General features: G+C 43.6%; 1 protein-coding gene across 4 annotated transcripts in view; it reads right to left on the bottom strand.

The window, feature by feature from the left end:
- Positions 1-1,826: 1,826 nt before the first annotated feature.
- Positions 1,827-25,494, bottom strand: part of arhgef7 (Rho guanine nucleotide exchange factor 7) — a 100,194-nt gene continuing 76,526 nt past the window's right edge. For 2 of the 4 annotated variants that reach the window (XM_033023146.1, XM_033023147.1), the window contains 3 exons: positions 12,790-12,889; positions 9,736-9,790; positions 1,834-2,911 (listed from right to left, as the gene is read on the bottom strand). In XM_033023146.1, coding sequence (XP_032879037.1) covers positions 2,789-2,911; positions 9,736-9,790; positions 12,790-12,889 — 278 coding nt within the window. In that variant the 3' untranslated portion in view covers positions 1,834-2,788. Of the gene's footprint in view, positions 2,912-9,735; positions 9,791-12,789; positions 12,890-21,340; positions 22,530-22,573; positions 23,366-25,494 lie in introns of those variants that run through there. The other 2 variants (XM_033023148.1, XR_004412388.1) reach the window with 2 other exon arrangements.

Here is a 25,494-nt window from a genome sequence, read left to right as displayed (position 1 = left end):
GGGGTAACAGATCCAGCGGGTCTGCACTTGGTCTAGTTACTATTAAAATCCTCGTAGGCTACATCCATTTCTAACACAGCCTGATCTCCCATCAGTAAGGACGGCTATACATGGATCGTGGCATCAAATCCTTCACAATCAGTTTAACTCAATATTCCAAACTCAGAACCTATTGGAAGAGACAAGTATCTTTTCAACAGGACACCACTTCAAATCCCCTCAGAAGATCCCCAACCATGAAGCATCACCTTACAGTAGCTAAATACAGCAATAATATTCCACTTGTGCTGATTATATAATACTGTACAACCCGGCCGCTGATTAAACTCTACAGTCAGCAACATAACCTTTAACTAAACGCCCAACCCAGTGAGAGTGGAGAGTCATTCTGTTGCTCCCTTCACAGATGCTACCTACTTTAAAAATGTCTTCAACCTAACAAAAAATATTCAACCCCAGGATAGGCTAGTATACTCAAAACTGAGAAAACGGTGATAACCTCAGCTGCCAGACCTGTGCTTTACTGAATCTCAGTTTTATTGCAAGAATTAGCTTTTAACCCAGCCAAAAAGCAAAGCCATAACTACCCTGGGAACTGCAATGCAATAATTTTTCCCTTTCAGAGAAAACAACATTCTCAATTAGTACATTTTAATGGTGGTTGCATCTAATTTACCATCTACAATTTGGAATAATTGTTTGTTAGCAGGAACAATTAACTTCTACAAAGTAGCTGAAGGAACAGGCCCATCCCAGAGCGTGGCACCAAACAAGGACATTGAACCAAGATTTTTGGTTGGAATATTAAATCAATGATTTCGGAATCATTTGTCGGGTGGATTGTGGATCTTTTCAATAGGAGAGTTGGTTGGCATTCAGCCCCAAGGAATTCCTTTATCACATCAAAGAATGGTTTAACATGATGGCATGAAAGATTGCAGACACCACAAATCAGGTATGAACTGCTAAATAGAGGGTACATTTTTAGGTAAATTGCAATAGGTTCTTTCATGAATGCACCTCTCAGCTTGGACAAAAATCACTGCTCCAGCCAAGCAGACAGGACAGTAAGTCTCGAGAGGGGAAGGACCCATGGTTTCTTCTGAAACCAAGTGGTTTTGAGATACAGTGTGAACTCGCATGGCCAAAAGGCCTGCGTCCATGTGGTTTTGAGATACAGCATGAAAAAGGTATTTCGGTCCACCAAGTCCACCCTGACCATCAATCACCAGCTCACACCAGTTCTATGTAATCCCACTTTCTCATCCACTCCCTACACATTAGGGGCAAATTTACAAAGGCCAATTAACCTACAATCCTGCATATTTTCAGGGTGTGGGCTGAAACTTGAGCACCTGGAGGAAACCCACACGGGCACAGGGAGAATATGCAAACTCCACACAGACAGGATTGGAGGTTAGGATCAAATCTGGGTCTCCGGCTCTGTGAGGCAGCCTCTCTACCAGCTGTGCTACCCAAATTTGGTGTTATCCCTTGTGAATGTAATCTGCTCAATCTTCCGTCAAATCAAATGTGGTGACTAGAACACAGAATAACGCGACCAGGCGGGCACACGAGGCAAGATCAGCAAACTGAATGTTCAGAAATGCTTTCAGGAGCAAAATGAAAAATGATTTCTGGTCTCCAAAACAGTAATAATTTTGAATTGTGTGAATTATCTTGCACTCTCCAGTGTGCGAGGCAGTGTGATTCCGTGCCTGCGGTACGATGGATCTTCCAGCTTTTCTGCTGGGTTGTGGAACTCTGAAACTCGCAGGGGGGGGGGGGGGGTTTAAGCAGCCAAAACAGAGAAAACAAAACAGGAAGAAAATGTAAAACAACCTTTATTTTTCCAGTTAGGTCTTAGTGTCGACTATCACCCAGTTACAACAACAGCTGATCAATGGGATATTTTAAACAATATTGCACCGTGTAAATCTATGAGCGTGAACCACATTGAGAATGGCTCGACACAACTTGAAAGACAGAAACTATATTACATAAACCACTCCTCACAAATCCACATTTGTTGGGAGTGCCGAGAGTGTTCCCTGAACGCACTGTCGGGAACACCGCCTCCCAGAGCATTTCATGAGAAAGCATGAATATCAATCCAGGCACCTCCAAAATTAAACATGAAGTATGGTTGTACATCCGTCCACTGGACACTTGTACCAAATGACCTAACAGGTCAACTCCTGATGTTGACCTATATGAATTCCATTTCACCAAATACCAGAAGTAATTTCCAATCAAAGTCTGCACAATTATCAAGCAGAGAATGGAAAAGGAAAATGGAAAGCAAAAAACAGACACCCTGGTGCCAGTCCACATCTGAACGCTTTGAAATTCCAGCGAAATGTCCATTCTTGCATGATGCACCACTCTCAATTGGGGTCAGACTTCAAGATACCGATATAACCCCAATGGCCGAACTCCTGCAGATTAGTTTCAGCTCAAGATTCTTGTTCCAGGTCTGGGCGCCATGCTTGTTGCAGGCAGCAGCCCCAATGGGCAAAATAAAGGCTAACCTTTTGCGCTCCTCTGTCCTGGGATCACATAGGCAAATGGTTCATCCTGCAAGATTCAAAGCCTTGAACTTCAACAAGGCAATGCCAAGTCTACTAACATATCAGATGTTTAAATTAGTAAAATACTCCAGTCAATGTCAGCACTAAAATACTGGACAGGCCAGTAACAAAAGAACACATGTCAAGTGCTTGATTGTTAATTACCACAGAGGACCATTCCCAGGTACATATGACCAGTTCTATGCATTATAGATGGATTATAAGTTGGTTTCATCCCATGAGAAATCATTCCTATTCTTTAGAGCTTTTCTAATGAGCTTCTCCAATTCCTTGCGTGCTCGCTGTTCCTCTTCCAAAGAACACCACATCTTCTTGCTTTCCTAGAGCAGAGATTCAGATGAAAAGTTAATCAAATTGTGTTTCAAGATGGAATAGAAATTTGCAGAAAACACAATCAGAGTTGTAGGGCACAGAAATCGGCTCTTTAGAAACATAGAATAATAGGTGCAGGAGTAGGCCATTGGGTCCTTCAATATGATCATGGCTGATCATCTAAAATCAGTACCCCGTTCCTGCTATTTCCCCATATCCCTTGATTCCCTTAGCCCTAAGAGCTAAATCTAACTCTCTTGAAAACATCCAGTGAATTGGCCTCCACTGCCTTCTGTGGCAGAGAATTCCACAAATTCACAACTCTCTGGATGAAGACGTTTTTCCTCATCTCAGTCCTAAATGGCCTACCCCTTATTCCTCAACTATGACCTCTGGTTCTGGACTCCCCCAACATCAGGAACATTTTTCCTGCATCTAGCCTGTCCAATCCTTTCAGAATTTTACATGTTTCTCTAAGATCCCCTCTCATTCTTCCAAATTCCAGTGAATACAAACCCAGTCAACCCATTATTTCATCAAATGTCAGTCCTGCTATCCCGGGAATTAATCTGGTGAACCTACGCTGCACTCCCTCAATAGCAAATGTCCTACCTCAAATTAGGAGACCAAAATTACACACAATACTCCAGGTGCTGTCTCACCAGGGCCTTGTACAACTGCAGTAGGACCTCCTTGTTCTTAAACTCAAATCCTCTCGCAATGAAGGCCAACATGCCATTAGCTTTCTTCACTGCCTGCTGTACCTGCATGCTTATTTTCAGTGACTGTTACGCGCACACAGGTCTCATTGCACCTCCCCTTTTCCTAATCTGACATCATTCAGATAATAATCTGCCTACCTGTTCTTACCACCAAAGTGGATAACCTCACATTTATCCACATTATACTGCATCTGCCATGCATCTGGCCACTCACCCAACCTATCCAAATCACCCTGTAGCCTCATAGCATCCTTTTCGCAGCTCACACTGCCAGCCAGCTTTGTCATCCGCAAACTTGGAGATGTCACATTTAAGTCCCTCGTCTAAATCGTTAATATATTTTGTCTGCAAACCAGTTCTCTATCCATGTAAATACCCTATGCCCACAATACCATGTGCTCTAATTTTGCACACTAATCTCTTGTGTGGGAACTTGTCAAAGGCTTTTTGAAAGTCCAGATACACCACATCCACTGACTCTCCCTTATCCATTCTACTTGTTATATACTCAAAAAATTCCAGAAGATTAGTCCGGCATGATTTCCCCTTCATAAATCCATGCTGACTTTGACCGATCCTGTCATTGCTTTCCAAATGTGCTGCTGTAACATCTTTAACAATCGACTCGGGCATCTTCCCCATTACCGATGTAAGGCTAACTGGTCTATAATTCCCCGTTTTCTCTCTCCCTCCTTTCTTAAAAAGCGAGGTTACATTGGCTACCCTCCAGTCCACAGGAACTGATCCAGAGTCAAAAGAATATTGGAAAATGATCACCAATGTATCCATGATTTCTAGGGCCACCTCCTTGAGTACTCTGGGGTGCACACCATCAGGCCCTGGGGATTTATTTGCCTTCAGTCCCAACAGTTTACCTAGTGCCGTTTCCTGAAAATGTGTATTCCCTTCAGTTCCTCCCTCCCATTAGATCCTCAGTCCCCTAGTATTTCTGCGAGATTAGTTCTGTCTTCACTAAGGAAAACAGAACCAAAGTACTTGTTTAACTGTTCTGCCATTTCTTTGTTTCCCCATTATAAATTCACCCGTCTCTGATTGTAAGGAACCTACATTTATCTTCACTAATCTTTTGCTTTTTACATATTAAAAGAAGCTTTTAGTCAGTTTTTATATTCCCCGCAAGCTTTCTTTCACGCTCTTTCCCCCCCCTCTTAATTAACCCCTTTGTTCTCCTCTGTTCTAAATTTCTCTCAGTCCTCCGGTTTGCTGCTTCCTTTGGCCAATTTAGATGCCTCTTCCTTGGATTTAACACTATCCTTGATTTCCCTCGTTAGCGACGGTTGAGCCGCCTTCCCCGTTTTATTTTTTTCACCAGATAGGAATGAACAATTTTTGGAGTCTTTAAATCTTTGCCATTGCATCTCCACTGTCAACCTTTCAAGTATAATTTGCAGATCTATCCTAGCGGCCTCTTAATTTCAAAGTCTCCTTTCTTTAAGTTCAGGATGCTGGTCTCTGAATTAACCGTGTCACTTTCCATCCTTATGCAGAATTCCACCATATTATGGTCACTGTTGCCAAGGGGATTTGCACAACAAGATCGCTAACTAATTCTTCCTCATTGCACAATAGTCAGTCTAGGATGGCCTGTCCTCTAGTCGGTTCTTCTACATATTGGTTTAAAAAACCATCCCATATACATTCCAGGAAATCCTCCTCCTCAGCGCTGCTACCAATTTGGTTGGCCAATTTATATGTAGATTAAAGTCACCCATGATAACTGCTGTACATTTGCGACATGCATCCATAATTTCCTGCTTGATGCTATCCCCAACCTCCCTACTGTTGTTTGGTGGTCTGTATACAACTCCAACAAGTGCTTTCTGCCCTAGGCTATTTCGCAGTTCTACCAATACCGATTCTACAGCATCCAAGCTAATGTCTCTCCTTGCTATTGCATTAATATCCTCTTTAACGAGCAATGCCACCCCATCTCCTCTTCCTTTCTGTCTATCCTTCCTGAATATCGAAAACCCCTGCATGTTTAGCTTCCAGCCTTGGTCACCCTGAAGCCATGTCTCCATAATTCCAACTATATCATATTCCTTAACTACTAACTGCAAATTCAATTCATCCACCTTATTATGAATGCTCCTCGCATTAAGGCACAAAGCTTTCAGGTTTGTTTTTCTTATCTCCCATCTACATTTTGCTTCTGTCCTTCCTTTATGTCCCTCTGTCTCCTTGCATTGGTTCCCATCCCCCTGCCGTTAGTTTAAACGTGTCCTTGGCTACACTCTCATTCCCGTTAAATGCACGTATACGCTTCCACTTTGTTGACTTCGTCCACATGTACTTGCTGCTCATTGCACCCATCTACATCAATCTATTTCAATCCATGGCCTTCAGTGTCTTGGTAATTACTATCTTAGATGTGTCTTACATTTGAGAATATTTGCCTTCACCACATTTTCAAGCAGCCTTCATGCTGGACAATCGTACAATAGAAAATAGATTTTTATTATCTACCCTATCACCCATCATAATTTATATACTTTATCAGGTCTCCCTTCATTTAGGAAATACAAACCCCGCTAATCCAGTCTCCACTTTCTACTGAAATGCTCCATCCCAAGAACAAATACGCTCTCTCTCCCCAACACTATCACATCCTCCCTATAGCATGGTGACCAGATCTGTGCACAAACTTCAGGTGTGGTCTATCCAATGTTTTAACCAGAAGGTTGGTTGACTGATGTTCCTTATCACTGAACATGCATCTGCCCAAGGGAGAAGTATGTGGAAGTTGACTCGACTCAAATCTGGGTGCACATTAATCTACAACTACCTTTTAGAGATCAGTGCTAGTTATAAATTCTGCTACTGAGATTCACACTGCCAGAATCTCAGGATACCTCATAGTCACTGAAGGGATGTAGAACTCACACATGGGATGTGTGGAGAATGCAAATGGAATTAGACTCCGTTTTATAGCACGGAAACAAGCTCTTCAGACCAACTCGTCCATGATCTCTACTTGATCTCTACCAAGATCTCTACTTGAGTTAGTCCCATTTGTCCGGATTTAGCCCATATCCCTCTAAATCTTTTCTAGCCATGTACCTGTCAAAATAGGTTTTAAACATTGTAATTGTACATGCATCCATAGCTTCGTCGAGCAGCTTGTTTCATATAGCCACAACCCTGTGCCAATGTTGTGCCTAAGCTCCCTTTTCAATGTTTCTACTTTCACTTTGAATCTTGTTCCTCGAGTTTTAGACTCGTCTGCCCTGGGAAAATGACTCCAACCACATATTTTATCCCTCATGATCATACAAGGTCCCCCCTCGACCTCCTTATGGCTCCTGGGACAAAGGTCTCAGCCTATCCAGTCTCTCCTTCGAAGTAAAGCCTAATGCCCCTGTCCCACTTAGGAAATCTGAATGGAAACCTCTGGAGACTTTGCGCCCCACCCAAGGTTTCCGTGCGGTTCCCGGAGGTTGCAGGTGGTTGCCGGAGGTTGCAGGTAGTGGAATCAGGTAGGGAGACTGACAAAAACCTCCGGGAACCGCACAGAAACCTTGGGTGGGGCGCAAAGTCTCCAGAGGTTTCCGTTCAGGTTTCCTAAGTGGGACAGGGGCATTAGTCAACCAGAAATGCGCACAATACTTCGAGATCTTCCTAATGACTTGCACTGTTGTAACACGACATCCCAACTCCAGTACTTAATGTCCTGACCGATGATGGCAAGCATGCCAAAAACCTCTTCACCACCCGTCGACCGTATTGCCACTTTGAGGGAACTATTTACCTGTCCTTCAACACATCTGGGCCCTACCATTTACTGCGCAAATGTTACCTTGGTTTAACATAACAAAATTAAACATTATACACTTGTCTGAGTTACATTTGATCCGCCATTCCTTGGCCCATTTCAATTAGATCCTGCTGTAGTTTTAAATAACCTTTTTCATTGCACCATCAATTTTGGTGCCATCCGCATTCTTACGATCCATTACTTACTATATTCTCTTCCAACTCATTTATAAGACAAACAACAGGGGACCCAGCACAGATCTCGGTGACACATCACTGGTCACAGGCCTGCAATCTGAATAACAACCCTACACTGCTACCTTCTGACCTGCCAAGCTAATATTGTATTCATTGGCTAGTTCATCCAGATCCAACTTGATCTAGCCTTCCAGACTAGCCTACCATGCAGGAGGTAACCAAAGGACTTGCTAAAGTCCATATAGACAACCTCAACAGCCAATTTCCCATGCGAAAGGCTATACTGACTATGCATAATTGGCCCTTGACTTTTCTGGTAGGAAATGGTAGGCCTCTGGGTAGTGTTGTAGAGCAGAGGGATCTAGGAGTACAAGTGCATGGTTCCATGAAGGTCGAGTTAAGGTGGTCAAAAAGGCTTTTGGCAATTTGGCCTTCATCAGTCAGAGTATTGAGTACAGACGTTGGCAGGGCATGTTGCAGTTGTATAAGACGTTGGTGAAACCACATTTAGAATATTGTGTTCAGTTCTGGGCACCATGTTATAGGAAAGATATTGTCAAGCTTGAAAGGGTTCAGAAAAGATTTACAAGGATGTTGCCAGGACTAGAGGTTGTGAGCTATAGGGAGAGGTTGAGTAGGCTGGGTCTCTACTCCATGTAGCACAGGAAGATGAGGAGAGATCTTACAGAGGTATACAAAATCATGAGAGGATAGATCGGGTAGATGCACAAAGTCTTTTACCCAGAGTAGGAAAACCGAGGACAGAGGACATTGGTTCAAGGTGAAGGGGAAAAGATTTAAATGGAATCTGAGAGGTAACTTTTTCACACAGATGGTGGTGGGTGTATGGAAACAAGCTGCCAGAGGAGGTAGTTGAGGCTGGGACTATCCCATCATTTAAGAAACAGTTGGACAGGTACATGGATAGGACCTGGAGGGTTATGGACCAAGCGCAGGCAAGTGAGACTAGGGTAGCTGGGGCATTGTTGGCCGATGTGGGCGAGTTGGGCCGAAGGGCCTGTTTCCACATTGTATCAATCTATGACTGTCACCCAGAAATCTTTCCTGTAACTTTCCCACCACAGATGTAAGGCTCACCGACCTGTAGTTCCGTCTTGTCCTTAGTCGTTCTTTAAATAAAAGCACTAATTAGCCAACCTCTAGTCTTTCGCTAGTATCTGTAAACTGTGGATGGCTCAATTATAATCATATATTGTCTTTCCGCTGACTGGTTAGCATGCAACAAAAGCTTTTCACTGTACCTCGGTACACATAATAATAAACTAAATTAAATTAAGTGGCTAAAGATGCGATATATCTGCCATGGCGTCTGCAAGTTCTTCCCTAGCTTTCCACAATAGCCTTAGATACTGATGAAGCCCCAGGGGTTCATGCACCTTAATATGCCTTAAAACCACCAGCACCACCATTTCTGTAATGTGGATATGTTCCATGACATCAATATTAATTTCCCTTAATTCCTTAGCTCCATGATCTTCTCTAGGTAAATTCAGATAAGAAAAAGGTTACCCCTTTACTCTTAATACGGAATCTCGTTGATTGCATCAGAAGATCGGTAGAAAATTGTAATTAATACAATACCACATGCAGAATGTTAAAATTACTAAATCATTTTTCCAGAGCATGTTCGTACAAAAACAGTTAGGGTCCAATTCTCCATCCATTCTTAGAAATAACAATGCGTGGTCTTTTGCATCTACCAGAAAAGCCTGATGATTTCTAATTTATCCTCGTCTGAAAGAGTGACTGACTGCGGTGTTCCAGCAAGGCCACATTCTACCCCAACATGCATGCTTCCATAAACATGCGGCATTCCCAGAGCGCCATTCCTCCCATAGTGCGACTCTCCCTCAGCACTGCCCATCCCACAGTGAGATACACCCTCATTACAGCATATTTGTATTCCAGTCTGTAGTTTTGTGACCATTCAGTAGAGTTGCGCACTGTCCCTCTTCCAGGACTCTGACCACCGCCCCAGGATGAGAACAACCAGCACCCTATGGACTTTGTCTCTCCCACTGCTCCTTCTACCTCTCCCTCTTTATCCACCCTGGGGATAAAATGTTCTCAACAACACAGCCTAATGTCTCTGCGCTCAGTATTAGTGGTTTACGTACCTGCTTCAGTTCAAGCACCTCATCCTTTAATGCATAAACTGTGTCCACAAGGGTCCTGTTTGGAAAGGACAAAATGAAGGCAAAATTTAGATCAAGGCGCTATTTTGCTCACCTGGGTAATTATGGACACAAATAAAGGGAATAGTTCAATTACTATCCCGAGGTTGCTCAGTAAAATAAAACCTGCTTCCCTATCCCCAACACCATTTCCATACCCTAACAGGTTTCAACCAATCTAACGAATTCCATCTGCCTGTAGATAATCTGAAGTCTTCCATCCCCCTATTTGTTCAGGAGTATCCAATGCCTCTTAAATATTGCTATTGTATTTGCTTGTACCACCTCCCCAGCAATGCTTTCCAGGCACCTCTCACACTGCATAAAAAACATTACCTCCTAACCCTTCTTTAGACATTACCCTCACTTTAAACCCATGTATCTGTTTTTGGAGCAGAGGGAGGTTTCAAAGGCTGAGTGATCAAGATTGGCTAAATGAGCAGCCAATAAATACAAGGCAAGGTGTAGCGGAGCAGCATATTGAGAATGGTTGAGGGGAAGTGCTGTGTTGACAGAGAGTGAGACGCTTTGGTGAGGAGGCTGAGCAGAGGGGGACAGGAAGTAAAGATCGGTGGACACAAAATGCTGGAGTAACTCAGCGGGACAGGCAGCATCTCTGGAGGGAAGAAACCGAGAGATGCTGCCTGTCCCGCTGAGTTACTCCAGCATTTTGTGTCTACCTACCTTTACCTCCTGTCCCTCTCTGCTTTTTGTGTCTACCTTCGATTTAAACCAGCATCTGCAGTTCTTTCCTACACAGGAGGTAAAGGTATGTTTGCTGCATCTCGTTTGCGATTGTTGTCAAGTCACTTTATTTCTATAGCACATTTAAAACACAACTTTCGTTGACCAAAGTGCTTTACATTGGTGGAGGTACTAACGTTATACAACAGTAGTTGTATAACGTTAGTACAGTCTAGGAGCTGCAACCGCAAAGGTGCAGTCGCCTTTGCCTAGACCGCGAGATGTTCAGTAACCCCAAGTCGACCGATTTGAGGGACCTAGAGGTGGTGTGGTGGGTAAGCTTTTGATGTAGGTGGGGGCAAGCTCGTTAAGGGCTTTGTAAACATAAAGAAGGATCTTGAAATTTATTCGGAACCACAGAGGGAGCCGGTGGAGAGAGGCCAGAATCGGGGTGATGTGCTCCCTTTTTCAGGTGCCCGTCAGGAGTCTCGCTGTGGCGTTTTGGACCAGTTACAGGCGGGACAGGGAAGATTGGCTGATGCCAGTGTAAAGGGAGTTACAGTAATCGAGGCGGGAGGAGGTAAATGTGTGGATGATCTTTTCGAGGTTGTGCTTTTTGGTCCTCGGTTTTCGTGCAGTAGTGATGGCAGGTAGATGATGCAATGTTCTGCCTGCAGGATGCGAGAAGTCAGGGAAACTGCTGCTGTCCCTGATGACTACACCTGTGGGAATTGTGCCATGTCCAGCACCTTACAGACTACATTAGGGAACTGAATTGCAGCTGGACGACCTCAGGATTATATGGAAGAATGAGAGCTTTATAGATAGGACTTACAGCGAGGTGGTCACGCCCAAGGGACAGGAAGAGAGTAGGTGAGTAGCCACGAGGAAAGGTAGTAGACAGAGTGCAGGTGGCCCCTGCGGCGATTCCCCTTCAAAACAGGTATACCCATTTGGATATTGCTTGTGGAGGGGAAGGATAATCGGTCAGGGGTAAGCAGCAGTACCAGTCAGGTCTGTGGCACCGAGTCTGGCTCTGGCGTCTTTGTGCATGTTGGCACAAGGGACATCGGTAACTAAAATCAGAAAATGTAATGTTAATACCACTGGGCTGTAAGCTACCCAAGCAAAATGAAGTGCTGTTCCTCCAATTCGTGTGTGGCCTCACTCTGGCGATGGAGGCAGCCCATGACAGAAAGAACAGTGTGGGAATGGGAAGGGGAGTTATAGCTAATGGTTGGCAAGCAGGAGATCCAGTAGGCCTCGGCGGACCAAGCGCAAGTGTTCAGCGAAACGATGGCCGAGTCTATTCTTTGTCTCGCCAACGAACAGGAGTCTACATGGGAAATCCTGGATGCAGTAGATGAGGTAATCGCAGGAATGGATGATATATGCTCATTTACATAGATGAGAAGCGCATCTATTGCATCTGCTGTTCCCAATGTGGGCTCCTGTACATTGACACGACGACTGTTTCGCTCAACACTTACGCTTGGTCCGTAAGTGAAGGGAAACAAACTTTCCTCATCGGTGAACAGATTGTTCACCACAGGAGACAGCTCAATAATTGTTAAAAGCAAAGGTGGATTCTGCAAAACAATCATTCACAAATGAACACGAAAATATACAGCCATAAGAAGAATCAGGGAACAGGATTAACTGGTCTGGTCCTTCATTCTGAGTGGCACCCTCTTGTATCGTTACTTTTCCACGATTACAAGAATCCAACTCTGACCAGCGACCTCAGTGAAGACCTCATGGGAGACTCGGGTAGTCCTTAGCAAATCCCTATATTCCATTTCCTGTGTAGGAAAGAACTGCAGATGCTGGTTTAAAGCAAAGATAGGTGCAAAATGCTGGAGTAACTCAGTGGGACAGGCAGCATCTCCGGAGAGAAGGAATGGGTGATGTTTTGGGTCTCAACCCAAAACGTCACCCATTCCTCTCCAGATTTGCTGCCTGTCCATGCTGAGTTACTCCAGCATTTTGTGTCTGTAGCCCATTTCATCCTGTTCTCTTCCCCTTATCTGACGTGCAAGGACTCTCTAGTGTCCGGGAGCTCACATCCACTACTCAATGACTCATTAGGAAGCCTTTGGGGATATACTGTCCAGCTAAATCGTGATCGACTTGTATAAGATTTGGAATTCCAAGTGAAGTAGGCTCCGACCAACTCACTGTACCGCGCAATCCACTGTACACCATTGACTCATTGTCCTGCTCCAATTGACTAACTGCTGCTTATTGACTTGTGTTAAATAATTTGCACACTACAAAACACATGATATTGAATCCTTCATAGATCTTTCTTACTTTTCTTCGATGATCATTTGCCCGTTGCTGTTGGTTTCTTCTACAATCATTTTCTCTTCTTCTGGTAGGAAAACCTGAGGTGCAGATTCTTTACGATACGCTGCAACATAGTTTAGAAGTTGAAATCCCTAACCCAGGGTGCCAGCAAACAAAATTTGTAACACACAATGGCATGCCACATAAGCTTTTATATCACAATAACAGTGGGCATGTGGGGCTTCATGAGGTCTGCACAAGTGTGTCCTAACTGGGCAAGTGTAAAAGTACTCTTTTTTTGTGTGAGTGTATGATGGTATGCACATCTTTCTTGAGTCATACGCACATGCATAAGCATGTTGGTCTGCCCATCTGTGTGTCAGTGAATGGATGAATGGTTGCCAATCAAGTGAGTGCGAGGCCTAGCGGCTGGTGACAATACTTGCATGCTTTAGTTGGTGGAGGAGGATTGGTGTACATGCCAATTGCAGAACGTACACACACCCTTATGTACGAGTGCATACGTGTCCATGTGTGCACAAACACCTCAGTCCATGTACCCATGTTTCAGCCCACCTGTGCACAGATGGTCACTGCCATTATTGTACTGACTGTAACCCCTATTTTGATTCAGATCGCTTTGGCCCTTCAATTTTTACTGCCAGGCCTGCTGGAGAAAAATTATCCTACACTGTTAACTGGCAATTTCCCACCAAAGGGACAGGAAAATTGTTGGAACAAATTTTTACCATTTGTCTAAAAAACAGTTTGAGAGATCAGAATCCATGCGTGAATACACCAAGCCTGCCACACAACGCCACAAGTAATCATCTGCATATCTTGTTGAATCGCACAGTTCGTTGTGACATGTCTGTCACCCAGACATTGTGTCAGCTCTCTGAGTGCAGAACATCCAGTTCCCAGCTTCTGAGCCACGATTCCATTCAAGTGATTCATTTTAAATTGCCAAGAACAAGCCCCAGCTTCATTTAAATACTCCAGAGCATTGCCAGCCGGCACAGTGGCGCAGCGGTAGTGTTTCTGCCTTACAGTGTCAGAGATCCAGGTTCGATCCCGACTACAGGTGCTGTCTGTACAGAGTTTGTACGTTCTCCCTGTGACCGCGTGGGTTTTCTCCAGTGCTCCAGTTTCCGCCCGCACTCTAAAGACGTACAGATTTATAGATTAATTGGCTTTGATAAAATATTGTAAATGGTCCCTAGTGTGTAGGACAGTGCTAGTGTGTGGGGATCGCTGATGGGCCGAAGGGCCTGTTTTCGTGCTGCATCTCTAAACTAAACATTGCCATTCATCCACAGAGGAATGGTGCCAGAGAGTCAACCTGTACACTTTGTCTGCAATAGGCTTGGTGGGTGTGCATGAGTTAGGGTCCAAGAGACTCCCGGTTTTCCATTAGTGATGCTGCCTGTCAAATTATCATCTTCAGTTCATATTTTTTTTTTACCATTTTTGGTTCTCAGGCATTGTTATAATCTTTTCCCTAAGGTTTCAACATTCCTGGGCAGACACAACACTCGACAATGGACTTTCCTCGCTCGAAAACGAGGTATGCAAATTTATCAGGCGTCGAAAGAGGAAAACATTTCTCATCGCAGACGTGTCAGAAAATGAAGGGAGATAGGTTGGGTTAGAGGGCGTTTAGCAAGATATGAGAATGTATTCTTCATCGAGAATAGTTGGAATCTGGCATCGCGGCCCAAGGGGGTAGTACTGTGCTAGCATTTGTGTCTCTAGTTGACTGTTCAAATGTCAAGATGTAGAAGAGGTCTTTGAACCAAGTATATAGGACTTGTATAGGTAGGTAATTGATGGTCGGCATTGACAGGTTGCGCCAAAGGGCCTGTATTCCACAACTCCCTCACTGGAGAGTGTCAAGTGTTCAAGTCTCATTCAGCTTGAATCTAAATCATTCGCCCCAAGAGGTATGAATCATACTCATTGAGCAACAATGCAATAACTGGGCAAAAGGAAGTGGATGTGATGGGCCAGATTATCCAATCTCCGTTTGGTCCTTTCAGTGCAGGGCAGATCTATATTCATCAAGCCGCCAACCTTCCACTGGGAAGGTGTCCTTGCCGGACTTCTGCCACACCAATGGAGGCATGTCTCAGTCAGCAGGTGGTTTCCTCTCCCAGTGCACCAAGGTCCACCAGAATTTCCTGAGTAGGGAGTTGCCACTGACAGAACATGAGCCTGAGAAGGAGTAGCTCTGCCTCAGTTTGGGATGCATTAAAACACATGCCTGCCATTTGCAAATTTGAGTGGGGATGAACAGCACTTTCCAACATTCATTCCACACTCAAACATACCAAACCTCCATGTGGAAGATTGCAACAGCTTTAGAGTGAAATCAAATACAGCCTGTAAAATCATTTCATCCCCAAATTGAAATCAGCTGTTTAAAAGTTAAGCAGGTCGAATGATTTGCCAAATATTAGGTGGTTACATTTTCCATGTAGATATTTTTCCTTCCCTTGGTAGACATCTCACAATAGGCTGAGTGGATGTCCATTGTTGAAATAATGCCTTAAATAAAACAAACAGGCAGGTATCATTTGACCAAAATGCTGAAAATCAAAAATAAAAACCAGAAAATGCTGGAAATGCTCAGCAAACCAGGTGGCATCTGTGGAGACAGAAAGAAAGTAAGCTTTTCAGGTACATGACCTTTATATTTTGTTCAAGTTTGGTTATGAATAAGGGGTAGGCCATTTAGGACCGAGATGAGGAAAAACATCTTCACACAGAGTGTTGTGAATCTGTGGAATTCTCTGCCACAATTCACTGGATGTTTTCAAGAGAGTTAGATTTACCTCTTAGGGCTAAAGGAATCAAGGGATATGGGGAAAATGCAGGAACGGGGTACTGCTTTTAGATGATCAGCCGTGATCATATTGAATGGCAGTGCTGGCTCGAAGGGCTGATAGTCCTACTCCTGCACGTATTTTTCTATGTTTCTATGTCATGTACAATGGGATGAATGCCCATTAGTAGCACTGCCTGTGTCCCAGGTCTATTAACTGGTGAAGCAGAGTGCCAACAAACAAACAACAGGCATCGCTGAGTTGAAAAACAGTCTCTTTGGAGGGGAAAATGTAACTGATGCTTTCAAAACTGCAGTTGCTGGAATCTTGTACAAAGCCCAAAGTGCTGAAGGAACTCAGTGGGTCAGGTAGCATCTGGGGAGGGTATGGGCAGGGGACATTTCAGGTCAGGCCTGAAGGGTCCCAACCCAAAATGTTGTCTGTCCATTCCTTTCACAAATGCTGCCCAACCTGCTGAGTTCTTCCTGCACTTTGTGTTTTGACCTCCCTCAAGTACCCTGTAGCATCACGTCCGCATGTGGAACTCAACAGGTGGCACGAACACTGAGACAATGCTCATTGGTAAGTGGGGGACAGACACTGTGTTAGACAACATGGTCCAATGTGCCTCCTGTTTTTCTTTGCGGAAGCTTGGGTGAAGCTGTGGTAACAGTGATTCGGTGCTGACCAGGATATGAAGGCAGGAAGGCAAATCCTGCAGTCAGCCCACAGCTCTTGACGAAACTCCTGCCGCCAACATCATTCAAAGCTTCTCCAGTGCAGCTTCCTGGTAAAACTATGCACCAGGCAAAGCAGACAGAACAAAAGGTTTAATGTAACTCCACTGATAGATTACTGAATGACCCAGACATGTGTTCAACAGTCCAATGATGCATCTCTTAAGGGCCTGTCCCACCAGCATGCGACTGCATGCGGCGAGCGCGACCAAACGTGGTGGCTTGAGGCGTACGGCCTCGCGGGGCCGGTCCCACTTCCAACCACGGAGCTGTCCGGAGCTGGTCAGGAGGCGGGCCGACTGAATTTGGACGTCGCACGGCGTCGGGCGGTTACGTCATCACGCAACGTCACGCCGGGCGGTGACGTCATCGCGCAACGCCACGCACTAGGTGTACGCCGTCAAGACGCTGTGTACGGTGTCCAGACGCTGCGTACGGCGTCGAGACGTTGCGTACGGCATCAAGACGCTGTGTATGGCCTCAATGCGGCTGTGGACTGACAGGCCGTTGCCGCGCGGGATTTTTGGACAGTATCAGTTTTTTGGAGCCCCGCGCAATGTCGGGACCAGCCCCGCGCAACTACATACGACTCCGGCCGTCGAAGTGGGACCGGCCCCGCGAGGCCATATGGCTCAAGCGACCACGTTAGGTCGCACTCGCCGCATGCAGTCGTATGCTCGTGGGACAGGCCGTTTAGCCGATTCCCTGCAATGAGGCAACATCGTCAATCTTGATTCCTTTGACAGTTGGAGCATGTACCCACACAAACATAAATTTCCACCTGGACATTCTATGTTACCCATCTGTAGGACTCAGGGGTCACGCATAACTTGGGTCCCTAGGGAATCCCTCATCACCACTTCCCCTCTTCTAAAAAATAATTAACAGGAACTCTACGTGGTGACAGAGATAGGCTAGATGCGTACAGCACTACTCAATGGGAGGACTTAAATCCACCCTCAGTACACAAGCTGTTTTAAACAGGACTAATAGTTCAGATTCCTTTTGCACCATCAGTGGAGTCAGAGCTGGCCACTACCCAGTCATTGTATCTGACTTCAGTCTTAATGGTCTCATGTTCAGAATCCATGCAACTCTTGAATCCTTTTCTCAGGATGAAAGGGAAACCAGTTTGGAATGTGAAATTCCTGAATGAAACATTGTTCTGAGTTTTTAATTGAAAGCATTGATTGTTTGCAGTCTTCGAATGGCAGGAAATTCAAGCAGCAGCGGGAGTTGGTTTTGCTCGTGAATAGAATCATTGTGTAACCTTATAAATTAGAACATTTTCTGGAAAGATAAAAACATGGAATTAGATTACTTTATCTTGTATGGTCATTGCTTCATGTCATCTACTTAAAATTTTGAAGTTGAACTCTGATACTATGAGATCATGTTCAATATAATATTCAAAATCAATATCCATTAATCCATCTTGTGGGATCAAACTTGGATCTTAAGACCGGAACAGTAATCTACCCATGAGTGAACAACTTGGGAAGAGATTGAAAAAGAGTTTTATAGATGGATCACATGGATAAATTGAATGCAGACAAAGAAACAGTCCATTTCTCTTCCTACATTGTGACCAGCAATGCCCTTGTGTCAGGCCATATTATAAATAAACCTTACGCTGGAAATGTTCAACATACAATACACAACAATGCTATAATAAAGACATTTTATTTTCAACTGTATTGTACAATGGAAGTGAAATTACTTTTTTTTTTAAAACAACACTTGAATGGGATATATGTAAATCACAAGAGACAATCATACACTGTACAAATGTAACACTCAAATTTATAAAAGGTTATTTAAAGGGCTTTATCCTTAAAACTGCCTTTTGCCAACAATTAGCTAGTACCGACACAGAACTGCACAACACAGGAGCTACTGAGTGTACAACAGGACACACCATATTGTGTTTGGTCAAGTGTTATCCTATACATGCGCGTTATCTAATCCCATTTTGTTATACAAGGAGTGTTCCTAAAGGTAATGATAAATCACTAATTTTATATTTGACAAATAGCATTAAGGTCCAGTTAACCAGAAATGTAACAATTACATGTTGCTGGTATAACTAGAATCTGACCAATGGCCTCAAACCATCTCAGTTTATACACTGTAGGAAGGTTCAGTTTGGAGAAATTGGACATTGCAGCAGCATCATTTCTCAATACATCAGATAATGATTAAATCCGCACAAACAGTATTCTTACACATTAAACTCAAATAATACCTGTTTGCCCAAACTAGGGTTCTGTGGATACCTGCAACCTGTTGGCCCTAGCCATTGAAGCCTCCAATCCAAGGCAACCCCCTATCGGTTTCCTTGGTATTCCTTGGTATTCTTTCACTGCAAGTCCTGGTTTTCAAACATGCAAACTTCAAGTGGAAAACCAGGACCTTCTGCCACCACAATTTGCTTCTGGCCAATGTCACACAATAATGTGCACCTGCTAAGAACTGGAGTTGAGAGTGAAAAAGGGAGGCAGACACACAGCCAGCTGACTCACAACTTCAGGGGTCAACGGTCCGAGGAAATCATTGATAATGTGGATTCAAACCTTACATTCGGCCCCATGTTCAAGAACATCACCATCGCGCCATGCTCTGTTCTGCGTGCCAATTTGCAAAACCCAGCTCCAATTCCGTCAGGGCAGGTTGTGGATTGAATTTGAAATATGATTGCTGCAGACTGGTTGATTATCATAAAATTCAACTGAGTAAAGACCTGCAGGGAGGGTTGCAGTCCTTACCCGAGCTGGCCTACATGCCTTCCCAATAAATCTAGAGATTTAATGATTGAGGCTGATTCACACCTCCTGGGTGAGGCTTTGAAATTTGTTCAAGTGCCACAAATACAGAAAATTAATATCATTTCCAGAATCACTAGCAGAACCTGCAACTCCACTTGACCCAGAACTCAAAGGATTGCATTGAACTGGAGGCATCTACACACTGATTGCTGAAATCCTGACGAGGTTTGGTGCTTCGAAAAACAGATTATATGTTGTGAACAGTGACCTGAATAATTACTATGCACCAATGTACAAAAAAACACCACGCAATATCATTGATAATCACACCGATCCAATGTGACCTTGCACCAAGTACCCGGCATAAATAAAAACAGTGAAACATTTCAAACAAGCCTTTGAATTCTGTTGCAAAATAATAAATAACAATGTTTGGTGACAACTATATAGAAGAGTGATATATTATGTCTCTTAAATAAATCAAAAATCATAGCTTAAATTCAACACTAGACTTTTGGCATTTGCTATCTAATTTAATGGTGAACAGATGTGTCCCATAAATCAAGGAAATAAATTTGCTTTTTATTTTCACAAATACTGCTTATGGCTAATGGCATTTCATTCCTGCTCAGCATGGTATAAAACGTTAAACGATTGGACATAATTGAAATGTAACTTAAATCTAAAAGATTCAATGAGGTTTATGTAGTGTACAAAATAATAGGAATGAATTTTCAACAAAGGGGAATGTTACAAGCATCAAGCCACTCAACTCACTGGGAAGTTATAAATACGTCACATTTCAGACTTTAGAAACTTACAGTAATTAATTTGCATAAACTGCAGCTCCAACTATTGGAAAAACAATTCCTTGATTACTTTAACTGACGGAAAAGACAATGTTTTAAAAAACCAGCAGCATCATAAAATCTGTCCCATGACCAGCCTGTTACCACCCAGACCTTGGAAACACTGCCGCACTTACAATGTCCCAACTTTCCTCACCATGTTCCCCATTATTTTGGTGCCAATTTTTTTTAAACTGCCGATGCTCAAAATCTAAACAAAAAAATAAAATGCCAGAAATACCGAGTTGGTCAGGCTGCATCTGTGGGAAGAGAAACCAAGTAAATGTTTCAGGATTAAAATCTTTTTTCAGAGCCAACAAAGTCCAACCTGGAACATTGAATCTGTTTCTTCCCACAGATGTGGCCAGTCTTTTAGTTGAGTTTAGTTTAGAGATACAGCACGGAAACAGGCCCTTCAGCTCACCAGGTCCGCACCGACCGGCGATCCCCGCACTATGCCATACCTACGCTAGGGTCAATTTACATTTATATCAAGCCAATTAACCTACAAAGCTGGTAGACAAAAATGCTGGAGAAACTCAGCGGGGTGCAGCAGCATCTATGGAGCGAAGGAGATAGGCAACGTTTCGGCCCGAAACGTTGCCTATCTCCTTCGCTCCATAGATGCTGCTGCACCCGCTGAGTTTCTCCTTCGTGTACCTTCGATTTTCCAGCATCTGCAGTTCCTTCTTAAACAACCTACAAAGCTGTACGTCTTTGGAGTGTGTGAGGAAACTGGAGCACCTGGAGAAAACCCACGCAGGTCATGAGGAGAACTCAAATTTCACTGAACCTTAATTGGTGCGCGTGACAATAGACTGACCTTGAAACCTTGAACATACAAACTCCACACAGACAGCACCCGTAATCAGGATCAAACTGGGATTCTCTTGCACTGCAAGTCAGCAAATTCCGCTGCGCCACCGTGATGCTCCTATCCTGCTGAGTGTTTCCACCATTTGCTGTTTTTATCTTTGACCTTGGTGACCATGCTGGACTTAACTCCCCACATATTACCAGTATGCACAGCCCACTCTACACTAGTTCTGGCTGATTCAGCATGCCCGACTTCCATCACTCCACCTCCGTGCTTTTGACTGCATGGGGCTCGTTTCTGCACTGTTATTCATAAACCTCTCTGCAATTTTCCTTTAAGAAATGCTAAACCCAGCCTTGTCATCCCCCCTTGCATCTAATTATTCTTGATAATTCTGTCTGATTCTTAATAACCATGTTCAGTACAAACACCCCAGCCAACCCACTCAGACTCCACGCATATCTCACTGCGACCTCTACTCAAAAACATCCCACAACCAAACTCTTACTCCCCCCCAGAACCCCCCCCCCCCACACACACACAAACCCAAACCCCACCCATACATAGCCCCCCACTACAACCAAACACGCCTACACCTACCCAGCTCCAACTCTCACTCCCACAGCCAACTCCCACACTCACCCACGCTCTGACGTCACCCAAAGCCCACAACAAACCCATACATGGGCTCAGACACTGCCCCATAAACATGGACTACCTCGCATACACCCACTCCCCATCATGAGCAGCTCTAGGACGGCGGTTCTCATGCTGGGGAGAGCTAGGGAGTGGAGACAGACAGCGGTGAACACACCAACCGTTCTCTGCTTTGTGCAGACATAAAACTCTACCCAGCAAAAATGGCAGTTACCTCCTCCACACTTTCTTCAAAATAAAATTTAATTTACAATCTAGAAAGCAAATACTTGGCTGATCTATAAACAGTCCCCTTAAACAGATTACAGCAGTTTGAAGGCTGAAACAAACAACTACTCAGCTATCATCATTGCCAGGCTTCAGGCTTAGCGGCAGAAGTGATCACATTTAGGGCATTACAGCACTACGATTGTTGTCAAGCAGAACCCTCTGATTATTTTCTGTAGTAGTCCTTCCACACAATGGGAAATTTAGTAACTCTCCGCTTGTGTAGAGTTTGAGCCTTGGAATTAATCTCTCGAACTTGTACTGTACTCAATTACCCCAGCATGGTTCACAATGGCAGACAGACCAATATCAGTGTCTGCACCCCAAGTTTGTGTGAAATTACAAAGTCACAAGATTTAACTTGGAGATTCCTAGTGTTTCATGGCCAAACATCTCCCTAGTTTCTCTCATCTTGCTCTTCAAACAGCCACTAACTCCATGTATTCACTACACCCCACAATAGTCCTCTGCTCAAAGGTTTGCAGATGTCCTGCTTTTAAATATTATCAGACTGTATAAATGAACCACTCAATCAATGCACAATTTCTGCCAAAATATTTGTGATGAATAGTAATGACTATCAACAAGATTAACAGAAAGCACAATATCAAATGGGAACAGCCAAACAAACAGACGCAAAAGAAAGCAAGGAAAACCATTTTGGATTCGCTCGATATCTGCCAAGTTTGGCACTTGTCATAAACTCAGTTGAACAAAAATTCTGGTTCTATTAAGCCTCTGAATTCAAATACGTACTTCCTTCTGTGTTTCCTACCCTGTTCAACAGCATAATACTTGAACCTTGCTGACATTCAGTCACCAAGGACCATCATTTGACACCACACACCCTGTGGGCGACATTGGGTCACACTCAGGGCAGTATTTTTTGCACCTGGCAATTTGAACAGGCAGTCAACTCTAACTCGCGTTCAGAACCCACAATTGCAGGAAGGTTAGTGAACACCATGAATCACCAGAAGTCTAGTTGGTGAACCCTCAAAAAGATCACGGTAATTAAGTTAGTTGCAGCTCCACCTCTGTGGACTCACTCTGCTGAGGTCCACTGATCTACAGAAGACAAATGGCTCAATGGTGCTTTATTGTCACATGTACCGAGGTACAGTGAAATTCTTTTTTGCATACAGTTCAGTAAAAGTATTACTATACACAAGCACATCTTAGACTTAATACGAGTGTATAGGAATAGTACACCGAAACAGTATACAAGAGTCGCCAGGTTTGGCACCATTTCAAGTCCAAGTTGTTGTAAGTGCAGAGTTCTTAAACTGGCCAGTCAATTACAGAATGAGTGCTCCCCCACTCATCATCAAAAAGGAAAAGAAGAAAAGAAATAGGAGCCTTGGGTAGAACCCCAAAATACCTTGCTTTGACACATTAACATTTTAATACAGTACAGCAGGGAAACATAAAACAGCCAATTAATACAAGCAATTCTTGCAAACTGGAGCTTAGTTCTGGTGCGAAATATACGAACAGCAGCTTTTACGAGTTGTTGAACCTGCTCGGTAACTGTGGGCCAGCCATATACTGTCATAGTCAGAGTCTTCAGAAAGGTCAGCGGGTTCGAGGCGGGAGAGGCTGCTGCGACGAGCTGAGGAGTCCAAGCTTGATAGATCATCATCGCTCAGAATGTGATTGTGCATCAAGTCAGTCCCCTGCCATGCTAGGATGGTTTGGAGAAGGTGATGGGTGCAATATGAGGGCAGGGGAAGGGTCAGGGCAATGGAGAAAAAAAGAACCAATCCAAAGGTGAAATTAAAGCAAAGGTGGATGAAGACAAGGAGAGAAAACACATTGTTAGGCAGTGACAAAGGTTCAGGTTCGCCAGCAGGGTTAGATTCAGAAACACTCAGATTGAGATTATGAGATGGCTAAAAGGCATCGATAAATTGTAAAGAGCATTAAACAGCTACAGATTATAGTGCATATGACTGATTGCTCATCTCTCAATCCTAACAGTGCGTCATGGAGCCTAGAGCTGAATGTAAAGTCTCCTGGAACCCTGACACGCCCACTGGGAGTGTGGGTGGGGCCAACTAATCGCTGCCGCACAAATCAAAATTACTCAAAACCCACACAATTCCCACATTGGTGCAGTGTGGTGTCCAAACCAATGTAAATACAGAAGTCAGCACAAAGTTTTAGAAATAACAAGGAAATAGAAGTTAACATTGTGCATCATGGTCTGCAGCAACCTCACATGTTAGTAGGAAAACCACCACGGAAAAGCACAGAATGTGGACATGGTTTGCGAAGCTGAGGGGAAGGGAGCATTAGAATGGACAACATATAGAAGTAGACTTACAAAATTCTTAAGGGGTTGGACAGGCTAGATGCAGGAAGATTGTTCCCGATGTTGGGGAAGTCCCAGACAAGGGGTCACAGTTTAAGGATAAAGGGGAAATCCTTTAGGACCGAGATGAGAAAAACATTTTTCACGCAGAGAGTGGTGAATCTCTGGAACTCTCTGCCACAGAAGGTAGTTGAGGCCAGTTCATTGGCTATATTTAAGAGGGAGTTAGATGTGGCCCTTGTGGCTAAAGGGATCGGGGGTATGGAGAGAAGGCAGGTACAGGATACTGAGTTGGATGATCAGCCATGATCATATTGAATGGCGGTGCAGCTCGAAGGGCCAAATGGCCTACTCCTGCACCTATTTTCTATGTTTCTAGACTTCAATGATGCTGAAAGAAAACTTGATGTCAACCCTGTGGCTACCAATATTAATCGACAAGCATTGAAGGAGTGCAGGCACCAGGAGGGGACGGTGTGGGGAGAGGGGAGGTTCAAAGTAGCCCTTGCGGATTGAATTAATGTGTTTGGTATAGCAACCACTCAACCTGTGTTGGCTTTGTCCTTCCAATGTACAACTATTCAGCCTTCAAATCCAGCTGCCTATCACTTAAATTCTCCATCACGCTACTATTCTGACTTCTGTTTGTTGACCTCTTGAAGCCCAACACAAGTTTAAGCAGCACCTGATGTTCTTACTTGGCACATAACAGACTGCAGATTTCAATAAATTCAACCGTTCAGATATCCAGCCTTCAGGTTTTTATCAGTTATGATAAAAGGGTCATCAATTCTATACGTTAATTCAGCTCTTGCTACATACATGCAACTTGACAGTATTTTCAGCATCCTGTTTTTATTTCAGATTATAAGCATCTGCAGAGTTTTGTCCCTTATAGTTTCAGCATTTCATTTCCCTCACTCCTCCAATTGTCATTTGTCTCTTTTTTAACACACCACCCTGAAACAGATCAGCAGTGATTACAATGATTCACCACCTCTCTCAACAAGCACAGCCACCAGCACTTGCCTTGCTATGATTATTACTCATCGTCCAGAGACCAATTTCAACTTCATACTGAAATAAATTTTAGATACTTGGGAATGGTATCATAATGATTTGATAAGTAACACCAACATTTGAAGATGGGAACTCTGTTAAACGTATCTGTGTACAAGGTATGTGTGTTTGTTGAAGCAGTGCACTTGTCTCATAAATAATTGTTTTAAAAAAATTAAGTATGCTTGTGCAACAGAGATTGTTACTTTGCAAGACCAGCAGCATTCATCACAAGTCAAAAACATGACTGTTGAGTTTAAAATATTTAATGCACAATAATGCTGGTAATATCCAATCTGACTTTCTAACTGTAATGAACAAAAGGGAGGATTTTGTTTCCGCCGTGGAATGCACACCAAAGTTCAGTTCATGAAAGCTGAACAAATGTGGATTAAATTCTTTTTTTATATACAAATAAAAAAATCATTTACTAACAAAAT

Source organism: Amblyraja radiata, chromosome 6 (genome assembly GCF_010909765.2).
Source record: "Amblyraja radiata isolate CabotCenter1 chromosome 6, sAmbRad1.1.pri, whole genome shotgun sequence".
Taxonomy (NCBI): domain Eukaryota; kingdom Metazoa; phylum Chordata; class Chondrichthyes; order Rajiformes; family Rajidae; genus Amblyraja; species Amblyraja radiata.
This window is presented reverse-complemented; position numbering and strand designations above follow the sequence as displayed.